This window comes from Lampetra planeri, chromosome 41 (genome assembly GCF_965212315.1).
Source record: "Lampetra planeri chromosome 41, kcLamPlan1.2.h2, whole genome shotgun sequence".
NCBI classification, from domain to species: Eukaryota; Metazoa; Chordata; class Hyperoartia; order Petromyzontiformes; family Petromyzontidae; genus Lampetra; species Lampetra planeri.
Window position 1 is genome coordinate 5,650,943 of NC_136147.1, and position 17,362 is coordinate 5,668,304.

Here is a 17,362-nt window from a genome sequence, read left to right on the forward strand (position 1 = left end):
GACGGGGAAGAAACGGGAGGGCCCGGAAAGAAAAAAAATATCCACGCGACCACGGGGAGAGGGACACGCAAACTCCAAATGTGCCTGCGTAACAGGCGAGGTAGTTAACATCTCACCGCACGTGTGATCACATTTCAATCACTTTATTGGCACCTCGGGCATATTCAGCATATTTCCAAGAACTTACAGAAAATAAAAACACTGCCTCTGAAAAGTGCATCATGGCCGTTTTGTTAGTCAATTCTGAACCAGTTCCTCGCCCCCTCTTACCGTGGTGATGCGCTACATCCAGCAGTGGATCGACCAAGGGCCTAACAAAACAAAAGACAAATAAACAGACGCTAAAGATTGGTGTAAAAAAAACAACAGGACAAATATGAGAAAATAGATTCTTCTCGGTGACCTTGTGAAAGACACGATATCCGCACAGGAGCGGAGCAGCTCACAAAACCTTATCACAGTAAACCTTTTTACACGAACGCGTTAAGTACAACTTTTTACTACTGGCCCTGGTGAATTCAAGTGAGGAGGAGGCTCGCTTACGTGACCGGTTTGCCCAGATTGCCTGCAGTGTATTTTGGGAGTTTTGCCGTGGGACCTGCGGACTTGCGGCATCTGTGACCCGTTCCATGCTCGTGACGAGAATTGGCTTTGTGTGTTTTTGCACTGATCAGAAGTCGAGGCGAATGGACAGCCAGTTTTTGTTTTTTTAAATCCTTTACATTAAGTTCGCTTGCTTGCGTGCTTGTGTGCTTGCTTGCTTGCTTACGACCGTGCAAATCTTTCGGTCGTTTTTTAACCCACTTCCCGTGATCCAATCGAGCTAACATTTTCCACACAGACTCGTTGTGCGTGACAATTAATTTTCGTGAAAAAAAAATTCCAAAATTTTAACTGTTTAGGGAAATTTTTTTAAATATTTAATTACCAATTGCTTAATGCTGGAAGACAATCATCTGACCCATAGGTGGCAGCCATCTCAAGCCAGAGGACGAGAGGACTCTAGCCGCCACGCATATAAAGGATTTAGAGTGAAAAACTTTGTTTTTACGGGTAAATTTTTTTATGGTGAGGGGAGTTGGATGTGGGGGGAGTGGGGGTTGGTAATTTTGTGTTTGTGAAAGCTTCCCTCTTCCTCATTCCTTTCATCCAGTGTGTGGGGGGTGGGGGTCTTTTTCCGTTCCCCGCAGCCGTCCAAGTGCAGAAATGGGTCGTTAGCAATTTGTGATTGCGTCGTGAGCAAATTCTATTTCTCTCTCTTATTCAGCGATAACGATGAGTGGGTGACATACCACTGCTGCCCGCCAATACCACTCACTACCACCATCATCATCATCTCCACCACCATCTCCACCGCTTCCACCATCATCACCACCACCAACGTCCAGCACTACCACCATCATCACCACAACCAATACCAATCACGACCATCATCATCACCACCACCACCACCATCACTCACTACCACCATCATCACCACCACCATCACCACAAGTACATTCATCACTACCATTGACGCACCATTCTTTCAGCTGCCTTGCCAGGAGATTGAGCCAGCTCACCCCACGTCACACCACGGCAGACTTGGGCGAAGTAGAAGGTGTTGACTAATGAACATTGCCGCGTGGTGCAGCCGCCCGAGTTCGAGTCCCGCTCACGGCCCACACCGGTGACGAACATCCGAACCGGTCCTGGACCTCCCCTGGGTCGACTACGCCCCCTCGGATCGGTGCACCCTAGCGCCCTACTCAAGGCGCACGCGAACAGCCCTTGCCCCGACGGCCTGCTGAAGGCTACGCGGGGGATCTTTGTGTTTGCGCGCGCAGGCGAGGGTCTGGACGGAGTGCTGCGTGGGGGAGCGGTGAGGGCCCAGCAGGACGCCCCCACGCCAGCGCCGGACCACGTCCTGGGCTCCCTGTGGTGCCTCTGCTCGCACCATTGCCCCGAGAGCAACGTCAACGGCACCTGCCGGTATGCAGAGCCTCGCTCGCCACGCGCACACCACGTGCTCGCCACGCTCACCACGCGCTCGCCACGCTCACCACGCGCTCGCCACGCTCATCACGTGCTCGCCACGCTCACCACGCGCTCGCCACGCGCACACCACGTGCTCGCCACGCTCACCACGTGCTCGCCACGCTCACCACGTGCTCGCCACGCTCACCACGTGCTCGCCACGCTCACCACGTGCTCGCCACGCTCACCACGCGCCCGCCACGCTCACCACGCGCTCACCTTCCTCCCCACCCCACACTCACTCGTCCGACTGCCACCACCACTGCTACCCCAACCGCACACTCGCATGCCTACCTGGAAAACAAACGCCACCATCGGCATCACCACACTCACAAACAGAAAGGTGGCCCGTTTATCCTGTAACAGCCTGTTGTGGGGCAAGTGCTGTTAGCGAGCAGCACCTAACTCGGTGACCCGAGTTCGGGAATCAGACTCGGGCCGCCAGGTTCATAGTGCAACGTGCTAACCGCTGCGCCACCACTCGCCCCGCGCGTACACACAGTCACACAGTCGCACGCGCACGCACACACACACATGCGTCTATTTACAAACGCTTTGGCTGACACCTCGCTGCACAAACCGCAGGCAGCAGCCACGGCACGCACTCGCCAAACACAGCGGCCGATATCGGCGCACACAGCGAGCACCTGCCAACACGCTCTAAACATTGCGAAAGGTGAACTTTATTACGTTACTCCCCCCCCCCCACCACCGATCCTAAAGCCCGGCAATTGGTCCACCCGCTCGCCCGTACGGCACGGAGGAGGTCGCGTTTGTGAGCGACCGCACCACTCGTGCGCGTCACAAGGAGGGAAATTACGGGGTTCGGAGTTCCTCGTTTGACGAGGCAGGATATGCGTTGCTGGGGAGTAATTGCCGCGCTCAGCGAAAAACGCGCTTTGGCTGAGGAATCGCTCTTACCGAATCGCTTAAGCACGATAAAAATCGAGCAGTCCGTCCCATGGCGAGACTAAGAACTGAAGGGGAATCTCGGAAAAGGCAATCGGCTCGGCGTTCATTTCATTTAGGGAGGCGTAGTAGCGCCGTTGTTTTTAAAGACATCGCTCGCCGCAGAGAACCGCGGCGACACGACCACCGCACACCTACGGTAGCTGGCGCCAAACTGTGCCACACGCCCTCCCGCGTGCCCTGGTGCGAGCCTCGGTAAAGATGAAGTTATTTTATTTGTACTTTTTCTCCCGGTTCCGTACACGCACGTCATCACAACTCGGAGCCTTCACGCGCATCGCAATTCTCATCTCCACCAATCCAATGCCCTCGCTGCCGCCTCTCCCAAGGGGGACCGCCAGGGGCAGCGATCATGTACATGCGCACGTGCGTCGAACTTCTTTCGCACCGTACGTAGCCAACCACCGTGCCAATCGGAGCGCTACCCCACACACGCCCTGCTGCATAGAGGGGCGTCCAACACGCGGCAATCCTGCAACGGATTTTTTCGACATAATTTCCCCCCCTGACTTCCCCGATTTGTCTCCTTGCGTGCGCTGCCACCGTCGCTGCCGTCGTCACGAAGTGAAACGTCACTCGGGACCCCTCGCGGGAGCGGCGCTGGGCTCCGTCGTGTTAGGGAACGGCGCGCGGAAGCCGGAAACCACGGAGCTATCTCCCAGATCCGTTGGAGCCGACTCGGATCCACACCGTAGGGGGCGGGGTGGGGGCGGGGCAGATGGGAGGGCGGCACTTTGGCGCCCGAAAGTGAAATCCGCTCATTCTTCTCGTTCTTCTCGTTGGTTGGAACAAAACTGAAACAGGACCAACGGGCAGTGCTTCACGATCATCGAGGAGGATGAGTCGGGCGACGTGGTGGTGACTTCGGGCTGCGTGCAGAAGGAAGGCTCCGACTTCCAGTGCCGGGTGAGAGCAACCGCCCGCACACACTGCCGCCCGCTCGCCACGATCTATTCCCATCCTCTTCCTCCTTCGTCTTCTTCCGTCGTACGGATATAGCGACGTCAAAGCCTTCGAATTATCCCGTCGAGAAGATCGTCGCGTGCAGGCGATGAACGTTTCCCGCCGGCCGTCGTCAACGCGTGAGCTCGAGACGCGCGATATCGCTCGGGAACGGCTTCACCCGCCGTCCGTGCCGACCCCGTCGACGCCGCCGGACGTCAGGAGGCGCGTCGCGGAACGGTGTCGGGCACGGTCGAGCTTGCTGCCACCTCTGTCCCGGACAAAAGGGACCGATGATGTGGGCGGCACGTTGGCAAGATGCTCTATTTAAGACCGGGAGCCAGAGCGGAGCCTCACCATTCTGGCGAATTGCCCGATGATGGTGGATGCAATTACCAGCGAAACGTCACAGTACTCAAAAATTGTAAATGTTGTGGTTTCACGCTTCAACACACCGGTGGGCTAAAGCAGTGAACTATTTGTCTTTTGTCAACGTGACACTGTTTTACTGATTGGCCATGTCGGGTGGTGGAGGGTTACGACACATTTATAAATAACGCGATCTAAACCCAAAAACGTTGATTATGAATAAGATGTTAACTACCTCACCTGGTATGCAGGAGGTTTGCGTGTCTCTGTTCCACGTGGTCGTGTGGATTTTTCTCCGGGTCCTCCGGTTTTTCCCTCCACATTTAGAATCGACATCACGCGTTCAGAGTGTTTGGCTGCTGTACATTTCCACGTGATGAGCCACTTCCGTTGAGCTATCGTTTGTGGCCAGGTGGCTTCTGAAAAAAAAGCTTTCTGGCTCAGTGGGCCTTGCCTGGTAAAATAAAAATAGTTTATAGTTTAGGTTTAGTTGGCGATGCCGCCCACGGCCGGTTCACGTTTCGCTCGCCACAGATGTTAGCCATGTCCTGGGATTGAACTCGGGTCGCTCGGTTTAAAGCACGGTGCATCACCGATTCCATGCCATAAAAAAAACTGTTCCACCACTTTCATACTCCCCAAGTCGATAATTATTTTAGTTTTAATCCACACTGCTGTTTACTTAAGAACCTCCCAACTGCCCGCTAAAGCCTCTCATTTTTGCCAGTTTCAAGAACCCGGGGGGGAAAAACTTTCAAGACGAAAATAATCACTTTGCAGCCACCATAACAACGCTGACATTTGTCCGAACAGGATATCGCGACAGCTCACCGAGACGCACCTGCTTCTAGGGATAGAGGCAATCGAGATATCAGATATGGCGCCTTGTGATGAATGCATTTATTTATTTCTACGTTTGTCGTCCCACTCTCCCCTTCGTACGTTCACCTGGGTTTATTTGCACGTGGCCTGCTGTAAAAAAAAAAATCTCACTGCAAACACACGGGGGGGGGGGGGGAGTTCGTGGGGGGTACGGTGGTTAATCACAGCAGCCCACCACACAAACATTTGCATTAGCGATGGGCTCCGGATAGCGAGAGTCACGCAGCACCTGGATTTCTGCAACCGGGCGAGCCAAGTGACGTCAGCGGCCGTCGTCGTAAATTCCTGCGGCCGTCAATCGGATTCGTTTGTCCGCGCGGACGCTGACGCCACTCTTCCAACGGTGGAATCGCTCCGCTCGCTCTCGCCCGGCCGCCTGTCCACTCGAACGCCGACCCGCGCTGTTCTGTCGATCGTTTGGCGCGGCGCGCTTGTTGCAGGATCGTGGTTTTATTTGTTTTTAGTTGTTTCTTGGAAAAATATATAACGCTTTTCGGCCAGGGTTGAAACCGATAATGCATGAGGCCCCTGTCCGTCAAAGGTTATCCGATGTAAAGTTAAATCTTAAGTGTAAACTTGCGCTGAGAATTGGCGGCTTGCCCTATAATAATCATAATAAACGCGGCCGAATTTATCGTAGGCTCGTCCAAAATTTGGCGAAAAAAATATAAAATTCAGTATTCAGTGTAAAGTTGCGCTGTGAATTCTCGACACATCCAACAACGAACGCGGCTGAATTTATCGAAGGGTGATCCGAAACTCGGCGATTTAAAATACCGTCGCTGATTAGAAAAGCCTTTTCGGCCAATGTGGTGACATCACACACCGGCGCTGAAAGGACTCGCTCGACGACGTTACGTACTCTGCAATGAACGTCTTTCGCACCGTGCGTAGCCAGCCGCGCCAATCGGAGGTGCGGGAAAAGCAGCGCTCACGTCAGCTCTCCCCTCCCTGTGACGTCGCTGTGACGTCGCTGTGACGTCGTCTCATCGCCCGGCTCGACGTGTGGCGTTGTCGTCGCTAATTTAACGCTCTCCGGGACCAAACGAGCGGTGGAACAGCCTTCCAGAATCCACGCGCATCCACGACTTTCTCTTCCGTGTTTACGAACGTAAACGCGTGACGTTTTTATTTCGCGTGACCTTCGATCAACAGCTGCACTGTTAGTGCTGTTGAAATCATGAAACGTTTCATTGTTTAGTTTAGTTTTATGTTTATATGTATACGTGGCGTCGTTCATGCGAGTGGCACCTCACCATCGCCGAGCGATCGCAGACGAGCTGGAAGGCTGTGAGACGGTGAGCTCTGCAGTCCTCCATATATCAAGATGTTTTCAGCCAGTAAATTAGTTCATACGTGTTGGCGGAAAAGGGGGAGCACCGGGAGAAATCCCACGTGTGGCAGGGGGTAACGCTCTGTCCCGTTGCAAAAGGGACGGATGATATGGGCAGTACGGTGGCGAGATGTTAACTACCTCGCCTGGTATACAGGAGGTCGTGGGTTCGATCCCGACCCTGACGCCTGCTGCTGTATATTTGGAGTTTGCGTGTCTCTCTCCCTGTGTTTGCGTGGATTTTTCTCAGGGTCCTCCGGTTTTTCTCTTCACATTATAGAATCAACATGCATTTGAAGTGTTTGGCTGCTATACATTTCCACGCGATAAGCCACTTCGTTGAGCTATCATTTGTGGCCAGGTCGCTTCTGAAAAAGAACTATGTAGCTCAGTGGGCCTTACCTGGGAAAATAAAACGTTTAGTTTTTAGTTTGAGTTCATTCATCATAGAGATTTTTGGGTTAGATCGCATAAATATATAAATGTGTCGTTTAAACCCGCCACCACCCGACACAGCCCACTAGTAAGGGTTGCAAACGAAACGTCGTATTCTATTATTTATTTTATTTTATTTCTACGTGACGTTTACCGAAAGAACCAAAGAGTAATTCCTGCAGTCACGAAAGCTTCAAATCAAGTTTGAGTTTATTCTAGATTGGAAGTTTTCGTGACTGCAAGAATCCATACTCTTTGGTTCTTTCGGTAAAGTCACTTAGGTGAGAAAAAAAAAGTAAATTAAATCACGACGTTTCGATTGCAACACAAGCAATCGTCATCAGGCGTGACAACCACAGCAAGAATTCGTTTTTCTTTTCACCTACGTGACTTCACCGAAAGAACCAAAGAGTAAGTTTGAGTTTATCCGTCCGTACTTCGCTGTACATGTGTACCATCGCCTTATCTTATTAATCTCGCTTCGAGAACGTTGTACAAATTCTCTCTCGATTATCGCACGTCGCCGGCGAGAGCAAGCGCATGTCGCTAACCCGTGAGCACGCTGCCGCTGCAGGACACGAAGATGGCTCGAGTTCGCCGAGCCATCGAGTGTTGCTCCGACTACAACTACTGCAACCTGGACCTCGTACCCACGCTGCCACCGCCACCCCCCCAGCCAGGTGAGGGTGTGTGTCCCTGAGCACGTATGTGTTTGTGTATGTCCCTGTAACGTGTGTGTGTGTGTGTCTGCACGTGTGTGTCTCGACGTGTGTGTGTGTGTCCCTGAGCACGTGCGTGTGTGTCCCTGCACGTGTGTGTGTGTGTCCCTGAGCACGTGTGTGTGTGTCCCTGCACGTGTGTGTGTGTCCCTGCACGTGTGTGTGTGTCCCTGCACGTGTGTGTGTGTCCCTGCACGTGTGTGTGTCCCTGAGCACGTGTGTGTGTGTCCCTGCACGTGTGTGTGTGTCCCTGCATGTGGGGAGCGGTAGTGTAGCGGTTAGCGAGCTGCACTACGAACCTGGCGACCCGGGTTCGATTCCCGTTCACGGCAAACATCAGTGACGGTTATCTGAACCGCTTCTGGGCCTCCCCTAGGTCAACTCAGCCTCAAATGAGTACCTGGTGCGGTGTGTAAACATCGCCGCTAGGGAGACAAAGGCGGTCGGGCGTGGTGCTGGCCACCCACCCCCTCGTGTGCCGTGCCGGACTTCATAGGTGCTCACTAACAGCACTTGCCCCGACAGCCTGTTCAGGGTATACGGGGGATCTTTGCCTTGCACGTATACACTGAATGCAGCACACCCTTCCAGTAAATCTCCACGTGGTGGTGGTGGTGCTGCTGCTGCTGGCAGTATAAATCATGGTGGTGGCCACGCAACGACAATCGATACCTGCCGCTGAAAACAGCGTGGGTCTCACATAGGTCAACTCGGCCTAAAATTAGGGCGGCACGCCGAACAACGGCCCAGGCCTTGGCGTGTGGCACCGGCCCAACGACCTGTACCCCCTCGCCCCCGGCATGCCGACCTCCACAGGCGCTCTCTTACAGTGGTGTGTGTGGGTGTGTGTGCGCGTGTTCGCGTGCTAATGTTGCGTGTGTGTGTGGTAGCGTAGGGGTTAGCGCTACGAGCCAGGCCACCCGAGTTCAAGTCCCGGTTCACGGCCACCAACACCGGTGGCGATTATCTGAACCGGTCCTGGGCCTCCGCTAGGTCGACTCAGCCTCAACTGAGTGTCCAGCGCAGTGTGTAAACATTGCCACTTGGGGAGACAAAGGCGGCCGGGTGTGGTGTTGGTCACCCCACCACCTTGTGTACCCACACCTGTCAACCCCTTATCAGTGCCCTACCTTATTACAGACCAATTTAGACCTCATTGGTCACCCCGTGCCATTATAAATCTCAACGTTGACCCTAGAAAGACCCATCACAAGGGAGAAACACAAACAAATAGACATTTTTACTTTGCCCGCATTGAAACGGCTGCACGCCGTACGGACCTGAAAAGCTAAATTTCCCTGCGCGAGAATCCGGGTTAAACCGTATGGGTTGACACGGTATGTGTACCATGCCGGCCTTAACAGCACTTGCCCCAACAGGTCTGGTTAAGGCTACACGAGTGATCTTTGTCTGTGTGTGTGTGCGTCACCGTGTTGCAGTGGGCCTGAGCATGACTCACATGGTGATGCTGTTCACCGTCTGCCTCTGCGTCCTGGGACTACTTTCACTCTTCCTCTTCCTCTACTTCAGGTGAGAGACGGTGGGGTGCTGGGGGAGCACGGTGGGGGGGGGGGGGTGGGGGGGGAGACAAAGGTGGCTGGGCAATGTTGCCGATGGGTCTCGGCCACCCCCACGGCGTGCACCGTGCGGCGGCCTTTGTCGGTGCTCGACCAATCCGTACCGCTCAGAGGGAGGTCTTTGCTTCGCTGTGTGGTGCACGCACGCACACACACACGTGCGTGTACATGTCTAGGGGAGCGGTGGTGCAGCGGTTAGCACGCTGCACTTACCAACCCGGTGACCCGAGCTCGATTCCCCCTCCTGGCCACCAGCGCCAGTGAAGACTATCTGAACCGGTCCTGGGCCTCCCCTAGATCGACCCGGCCGTAAACGAGTACCCGGTGCGGCGTGCGGTAAACATCGCCATTGGGGAGACAAAGGTGGCCGAGCGTGGTGGCTGGCCACTCACCCCCTCGTGTGCCGTGCCAGCCGTCACAGGCACCCCTCGCTAACAGCACTTGCCCCAAGTCTGTTGAGGCTATCCGGGGGCGGGGGGATCCTTGTCATTGTGTGTAGACATTGTCGCCGCTTGACTGACGCTTAAATTAAAGGTCGCTGAATGAGCCGCCTCTTGGCTAATCCGTCTGTGTGCATCATTCATTCGGCCTCCCTCCTCTCGCCCACACGGAAGAGCGGGGCGGGGGGGGGGGGACCTGCATGATTGGGTTTCCAGTTCACATTTTTGGGCCGAATAAAGGTTGTTTGGATAATCGACGTGATGGATAAGTATATATATACCTCCGTCTAACAACGTATATCCTAGTCGGGTGGGTGGTGAGTGGGTGGTGAGTGGTGGGTGGTGAGGGGTGGTGGGTGGTGGGTGGGTGGTGAGTGGGTGGTGGGTGGTGGTGGGTGGTGAGTGGTGGTGAGTGGTGGTGGGTGGTGAGTGGTGGTGGGTGGTGAGTGGTGGTGGGTGGTGAGTGGTGGTGGGTGGTGAGTGGTGGTGGGTGGTGAGGGGTGGTGGGCGGTGAGGGGTGGTGGGCGGTGAGGGGTGGTGGGTGGTGAGGGGTGGTGGGTGGTGGTGGGTGGTGAGGGGTGGTGGATGGTGAGGGGTGGTGGGTGGTGGTGGGTGGTGAGGGGTGGTGGATGGTGAGGGGTGGTGGGTGGTGAGTGGTAGTGGTGGTGGGTGGTCAGGGGTGGTGGGTGGTGGGTGGTGAGGGGTGGTGGTGAGTGGTGGTGGGTGGTGGGTGGTGGGTGGTGGTGGTGGGTGGTGAGTGGTGATGGTGGTTGGTGAGTGGTGGTGGGTGGTGAGTGGTGGTTGATGATGAGTGGTGGTGAGTGGTGGGTGGTGAGGGGTGGTGGGCGGTGAGGGGTGGTGGGCGGTGAGGGGTGGTGGGCGGTGAGGGGTGGTGGGTGGTGAGGGGTGGTGGGTGGTGGTGGGTGGTGAGGGGTGGTGGATGGTGAGGGGTGGTGGGTGGTGAGTGGTAGTGGTGGTGGGTGGTGAGTGGTAGTGGTGGTGGGTGGTGGGTGGTGAGGGGTGGTGGTGAGTGGTGATGGGTGGTGGGTGGTGGTGGTGGGTGGTGAGTGGTGGTGGTGGGTGGTGAGTGGTGATGGTGGTTGGTGAGTGGTGGTGGATGATGAGTGGTGGTGAGTGGTGGGTGGTGGTGGGTGGTGGTGAGGGGTGGTGGTGGGTGGTGGTGAGTGGTGGTGGGTGGTGGTGAGGGGTGGTGGTGGGTGGTGGTGAGGGGTGGTGGGTGGTGGTGGGTGGTGAGTGGTGGTGGTGGGTGGGTGGTGAGTGGTGGGTGGTGAGTGGTGGGCGCTGTCTCTCCACACGTGTCCTGGAATCCAGCACTATTGCGGCAGCAGTGAGGGTTGGCGGACCACTCCTCACACGAGTTGTGCACCTCCTCACACGAGTTGTGCACCTCCTCACACGAGTTGTGCACCTCCTCACACGCGTTGTGCACCTCCTCACACGAGTTGTGCACCTCCTCACACGAGTTGTGCACCTCCTCACACGAGTTGTGCACCTCCTCACACGATGGCTGTGGATGTGCCCACGAACTGCCTTGCCAGGAATCCCACTTGAGCGATGCACTTTTCAATCTAGATTGAAAACTCGTGTGTTTACAACTCATGTGTTTACAACTCGTGCGATTCCAACTCACGTGTTTACAACTGCTGTTTGTGTTTAGTTTGTTGACCTTCCTCCGTACCTCCGATTAGCACGGTGCGAAAGATGTTCAACTTACGTACAAGGCGGAACAGCAAAGCACGGACTAATATCATCTGTTACTTTTTTATGGGATGAACTTTTTCCCTTTGCTCATGCTCTGGTTTCCTCCCACGTGTATCAACACTCATTAAACCCGTTCCCATTCCGAGACATCTGCTAGTTACAGGGCGGGTGTCCCATTCACCTCTGATTCTCGGTACGTGCCCAAGCGATTCGGCGTCAACTTTATTTAGAGAGGCATAGTAGCGCCGCTGTTTTTACAGACCGTGTACTCACCGCAGAGAACTGTAGTGACACGACCGAACTCTGTGATAGCCGGCGACAAACTGTGCCACATGACCCCCAGTCTGGCGTTTACTTCTCTCCACCGTACTCTCAGTTCTTTCGGTAAAGTCACATAGGTAAAAAAATGAAATTAAAATTAATAAAAATAAAATAATAAAATCACGACGTTTCGGAGGCAACGCAAGTCTCCGTCATCAGGTGGGACCGACGGAGACTTGTGTTGCCTCCGAAACGTCGTGATTTTATTATTTTATTTTTATTAATTTTAATTTCATTTTTTTACCCACGTGACTTCACCGAAAGAACTGAGAGTATGAATCCTTGCAGTCACGAAAGCTTCAAATCTAGAATTCTCTCCACCGCTCTCTCACTCTCTCACGCTCTCTCTCCCTCTCTCTTTTGCACTCCCTCTCTCGCACTCTCTCACACCTCGCTCTCTCCCCTCTCTCGCTCTCCTTCTCTCACCCTCGACCTCGCACTCGCCCCGTGTCCCCGCCGTGGCTGCAGGCACAGGAAGCAGACGGAGCTGCGGCCGTACGCTCTCGACCCCGAGCAGCACGAGACGTTCATCGCGCCCGGCGAGACGCTCCGCGACCTCTTCGATCAGTGCCAGAGCTCCGGCAGCGGCTCAGGGCTCCCACTGCTGGTACGTACGTGGGCACGTGTGTACGTGTGTGTATACGTGTGTGTGTATGTGCATAGCAAGTTGGTACAGTAGGGGGCACAGGTGGTGCATCAGCCAGTCATCTCGGTCATCTTGGTCAGTCGACCCGTGGCAACTGGGTCTGCCCCATGACCTCCTGCCAGCGGGCGTTCGACACTTCACGTGGCCTCAAGGTGCACATGGCCTGGCACAAGCGTCGTGGTGACGTCACCGCCACTTAGTGGCGAATGGCGGTTGTTATTGTGTAAGTGCATATGTGTGTGTGGGGAGTGGTAGCGTAGCGGTTAGCGCACCACGGGACGAACCTGGTAACCAGAGTTCGATTCCCACTCACGGGCCAACATCGGTGACAATGATCTGAGCCGGTCCTGGGCCTTCCCCCGTCCTGTAGGTCGACTGAGCTTTGATAACGATGTGTGTGCAAACGTGAGATGTCGAGGAGACAAAGACGGCCGGTTGTGGTGACGGCCACACCAGCACCTCATTGATGTGGACTTGCCGGAGCAAGATTGACTCTGCTGATGAGACACCGCGTGTCGAAACTGGTCCAGAGTTTTGCTTGTCTTGAAACAATGCTGCAGGGGCAAAGCACTCCCAGAAGGCCGCGGGGCTGATTGGTTGCGTATTTTTTCCAATGCAACACTTTCACGTGGAGAGACAGGATGTGTGAAGGAGACGTGTACGGTACTTTTATTTATTCAGATAAACCAACCTACACACAGTGCACGCGACGCTACGCACGTGCACGTACCGACGCTGTCGTGCGCCCCCCCCCCCCGCAGGTGCAGCGCACGATCGCGAAGCAGATCCAGATGGTGCGGCAGATCGGCAAGGGCCGCTACGGCGACGTGTGGATGGGGCGCTGGCGCGGGGAGAAGGTGGCCGTCAAGGTGTTCTTCACGACCGAGGAGGCCAGCTGGTTCCGCGAGACGGAGATCTATCAGACGGTGCTCATGCGGCACGACAACATCCTGGGTGAGAGGCCACGGCAGGGGCGGTGACGGCGGCGGAGAAAAGCGTTGCCGGGCACGGCGCAAGGCGCTGGTGCCGCTTGCGCCCCATGGACAGCAAAATAAACATAAAAATCTGTTCTAAAGAAATTCGTTTTTTCGATCTAGATTATTTAAAAGTGCGTAGCTCCAGTGGATTCCTAATATCAGACGGAAGAGCGTTCCAGACGGCCGCGGAAGCGCATTTGAAAGCTCGCGATGCGGTGGCCGTTATGTCAGGCAGGGGCGGGTCAGAAAGTTACAGCTACAGCCACAGATTCGAACTTGGTAGTCTCGGCTGTGCCAGGCTCGGTGCACCTATGACCTCTTGAGCCACCTCCTTGCTCAGGGGTCAGCAACTGCATTTGCGGCTCTTGAAATATTGAGTGTTTTTTTACTGAATTCCCAAAAAATGGCTCTTCTTGTTATTTTGGTTGCCCAACCCCTGACCATGGGAGTCCAGTTTACCATGGGAGTCCAGTTTTCCATGGAAGTCTAGTTTTACCATGGGAGTCCAGTTTTACCATGGGAGTCCAGTTTTACCATGGGACTCCAGTTTTACCATGGGAGTCCAGTTTTCCATGGAAGTCCAGTTTTACCATGGGAGTCCAGTTTTACCATGGAAGTGCAGCTTTACCATGGGACTCCAGTTTTACCATGGGAGTCTGGTTTTACCATAGAAGTCTAGTTTTACCATGGGAGTCCAGTTTTACCATGGAAGTGCAGTTTTACCATGGGAGTCCAGTTTTACCATGGAAGTGCTGTTTTACCATGGGAGTCCAGTTTTACCATGGGAGTCCGGTTTTACCATAGAAGTCTAGTTTTACCATGGGAGTCCAGTTTTACCATGGGAGTCCGGTTTTACCATAGAAGTCTAGTTTTACCATGGGAGTCCAGTTTTACCATGGAAGTGCAGTTTTATCACGGGAGTCCAGTTTTATCATGGGAGTCCAATTTTACCATGGGCAGGGGTCGGCAACACGCGGCTCTTTAAGGACTGCTTCGTGACGTCATTTACCACCGTCTCGTATTCACCATGCGGTGTGGCTCTCGGAATATTGAGCATTTTTCTACCGAATTACAAACCAAAAATGTTTCTTCTTGTTATGTCGGTTGCCGAGCCGCCCCCCACCACCCCCACCCCCGCGTCAGACGGAGAACCGAAATGTGAGCACACTTCACCGCGGCTCGATGATAAGCGGCGCGCGATGATCGATGGCTTCCCCCGCGCGATAAATAACGATAAACACGCGGCGCTTTCGCGGGCGGTTCAATTCTCTCCGAGGTCGCCCTGAATAATTCATGTAAATGTTTAAATCGCGAGCAGTTTGTTTTCATTTAAAGGAGCCAAAGGGCCCAATTTAATCCTTTTGCGCTGAGAAAGTAAATAAACGAGCGAGCGAGCTGGCGATGAAATGGAAAGCTCCGATCGATGATGGCAGCCGCAACAAAAACTAAAATACGAACAAAATAAGAAATACGCACGCGCTGGGATATTACGTAACGCTTTTCAACGCGCGTTTTTGCCCTCCGAAGGATTTTTATTAGCAGTTCGGAAGCTGTCGGGGCAAAACGCATTTTCACATTTGCAACTAGCATCGTCCTCCTTGAGCTCTGGTTTGTGCGTCACGCTTTGGGTTTCTCTTTCGGGAGAGTCTGCAACAGCAACGCAACGTGTTACCCTTGCGGTCCTGCTCGTACATCGGACCGTGTACATGAGCATTTCGCCACGCCGCGCATGAGCGTTCTCATACAGCAGGCGTACGGGCGTACGGAGCTTTCGCGTGATCATCAAGCGAACGGAATCGCGTGGCCGTAATTATGAATAATTCAACAGGTGATGAATTGAGGCAGGGAGAAGCATGGCAGGAATGCTGTCTCTGCGTGCGGTGCGTGCGTGTCTTAGCACACGTGCGGCAAAAATCCATCCATCACGGCGGTGGCGGTGGTGGCGGACGTGTGGGGAGGGGGGGGACAGCACTGCGTGTCTGCAGGATCGGTGGTGGGGGGGGGTGGTGGTGAGAAGAAAATATGAAATGGAACGTGTTTATTAATGGAGTGCAGGTGTGAGCTGTGATGTGGGTTCCGCGTTGTAGGTCAGCGCTTGTTTTGATACGGTTTGGGATTTATTATTATTTTTTTTAGCGGTGGAGGCTGCGGTTGGCGTTGGCGCGGGTTTTGCCGTGCGGACCCAACACGTGCGTCTGTCTGCCGGGCACACAGAGAGCGCCCGTGGTATTTGTGCGTGGGAAATATGAACGAATTTATTAATTAGCGGTTATGGCAATATAATTAAGTTGCGATGAATAATAAGCACATTTATTTATTGCTACAACCAATTGCTTATTGTTAACGTGCTTTTGCGTAATAATTATAATTGGTTATGGCAGAAAGTAATAATGATTTATAAATGTTTTGACAACATTAACTTCACATAAAAATAACTAAATGCAGCATAAGTATATTTTGTGGGGCCCAAAAGCAAACATTGTTGTTTTCCAGATTTAGGACATTATGATTTTACACGGTAAAAATTCCCCCAATTTTATAGGGAAACATTTTTCTACGGTAAAAATTCCTCCAATCCGATTTGACTGTGAGAAGTTGGAAGGGCAAATCCTTTTGTTATCTGCTTTCACCCAGCAGATTTTGCTTTCTTTTTTTATCAGCGTGATGGAACGCTCCTCCTAATCGGCAACGAAAATGTTGGGAATAAAACATGAGAAGTGATGAGCTCTTACGGAAGGGGAGGACGCTTTGGTGCCCTGTATCCACGGCTAAGTGTGAACAATCGGAGGAATCTTTATCAGCTCGCTGAAATCACTTCGTCTTCTGCTTCCTCTTCTTCTTTCGCATGGCATTGTGAAAAGCAACAGATCTATTGTTCTTCTTGGTTCTTTCGGTAAAGTCACGTAGAAGGGAAATAATAAAATACAAAAATATTTTTTTATTATGTTTTATTTTTATTACTTTATTATTTCCCTTCTACGTGACTTTACCGAAAGAACCAAGAAGATGAATCCCTGCAGTCACGAAAGCTTTAAATCGAGATTTATTTTTCTTAATCATCGTCACATTCATGCAAAATGTTCCTCATCCAGTCCAACGAGGCGGTTGACGCAGCGTGGATTTCGGCGATACTGCCAGGATGTGCGTGGATGATGGAGCATTCGTCGGCGATGATGCTTTGGACTTCTCCACAGTCGCATTCGGGCGATTACTTCATTTGGAGTTTTCGTGACTGCAGGAATTACTCTTTGGTTCTTTCGGTAAAGTCACGTATAAAGAGAAAATAATAAATTAAATACTAGCATACGACGTTTCGATTGCAACACAAGCAATCATCATCAGGTATAAATGAAGTAGAAACACAAATCTAGTATACTTAGAAATGTAATGTAATACAACAGAGAGTCGGATAACATAACAGGCAACACCCTACCTGGTTGATTACGTTGTTCCTGAGAATGCTACTTATATGTCTGTCTATATGTCTCTGGTTCTGTGTTTGATCTCTCTCTCAAATGTAGCATTCTCAGGAAGAACGTAATCAACCAGGTAGGGTGTTGACTGTTATGTTATCCGACTCTCTGTTGTATTACATTACATTTCTAAGTATACTAGATTTGTGTTTCTATTTCATTTATACCTGATGATGATTGCTTGTGTTGCAATCGAAACGTCGTATGCTAGTATTTAATTTATTACTTTCTCTTTATACGTGACTTCACCGAAAGAACCAAAGAGTAATTCGGGCGATTCTTCGATCTTCCATTGACGGAACGTGCACGGCGCATCCGCCGTGTCGTGTTCGAGCGCGGTTCAGCGTGGTCCACGCTCGTCGTGCACGAGAGAATCCCGGCGCCTCCACCGTCGAAATCACTTGCGGTGTCTCCTGTCCGCCGACGAGCTCTCGGATGACAGGAAGCAACCCCGCGCGGATGATACGACTTTGCGCAGGTCAATTGTGAAGGGAACAGAGAACAGAGGGAATCGAATCAATCGGAGCTTCTTGGATGTCGA

At 52.9% G+C, this 17,362-nt stretch overlaps 1 protein-coding gene across 1 annotated transcript in view; it reads left to right on the forward strand.

Annotated features, from left to right (window-relative positions):
- BMPR1B (bone morphogenetic protein receptor type 1B) overlaps nt 1-17,362 on the forward strand; it is a 96,487-nt gene that overhangs the window by 67,397 nt on the left and 11,728 nt on the right. The window contains exons 3-8 of the mRNA XM_078613405.1: nt 1,827-1,971; nt 3,789-3,891; nt 7,521-7,626; nt 9,105-9,195; nt 12,194-12,332; nt 13,133-13,325. Coding sequence (XP_078469531.1) covers nt 1,827-1,971; nt 3,789-3,891; nt 7,521-7,626; nt 9,105-9,195; nt 12,194-12,332; nt 13,133-13,325 — 777 coding nt within the window. The remainder of the gene's footprint in view (nt 1-1,826; nt 1,972-3,788; nt 3,892-7,520; nt 7,627-9,104; nt 9,196-12,193; nt 12,333-13,132; nt 13,326-17,362) is intronic.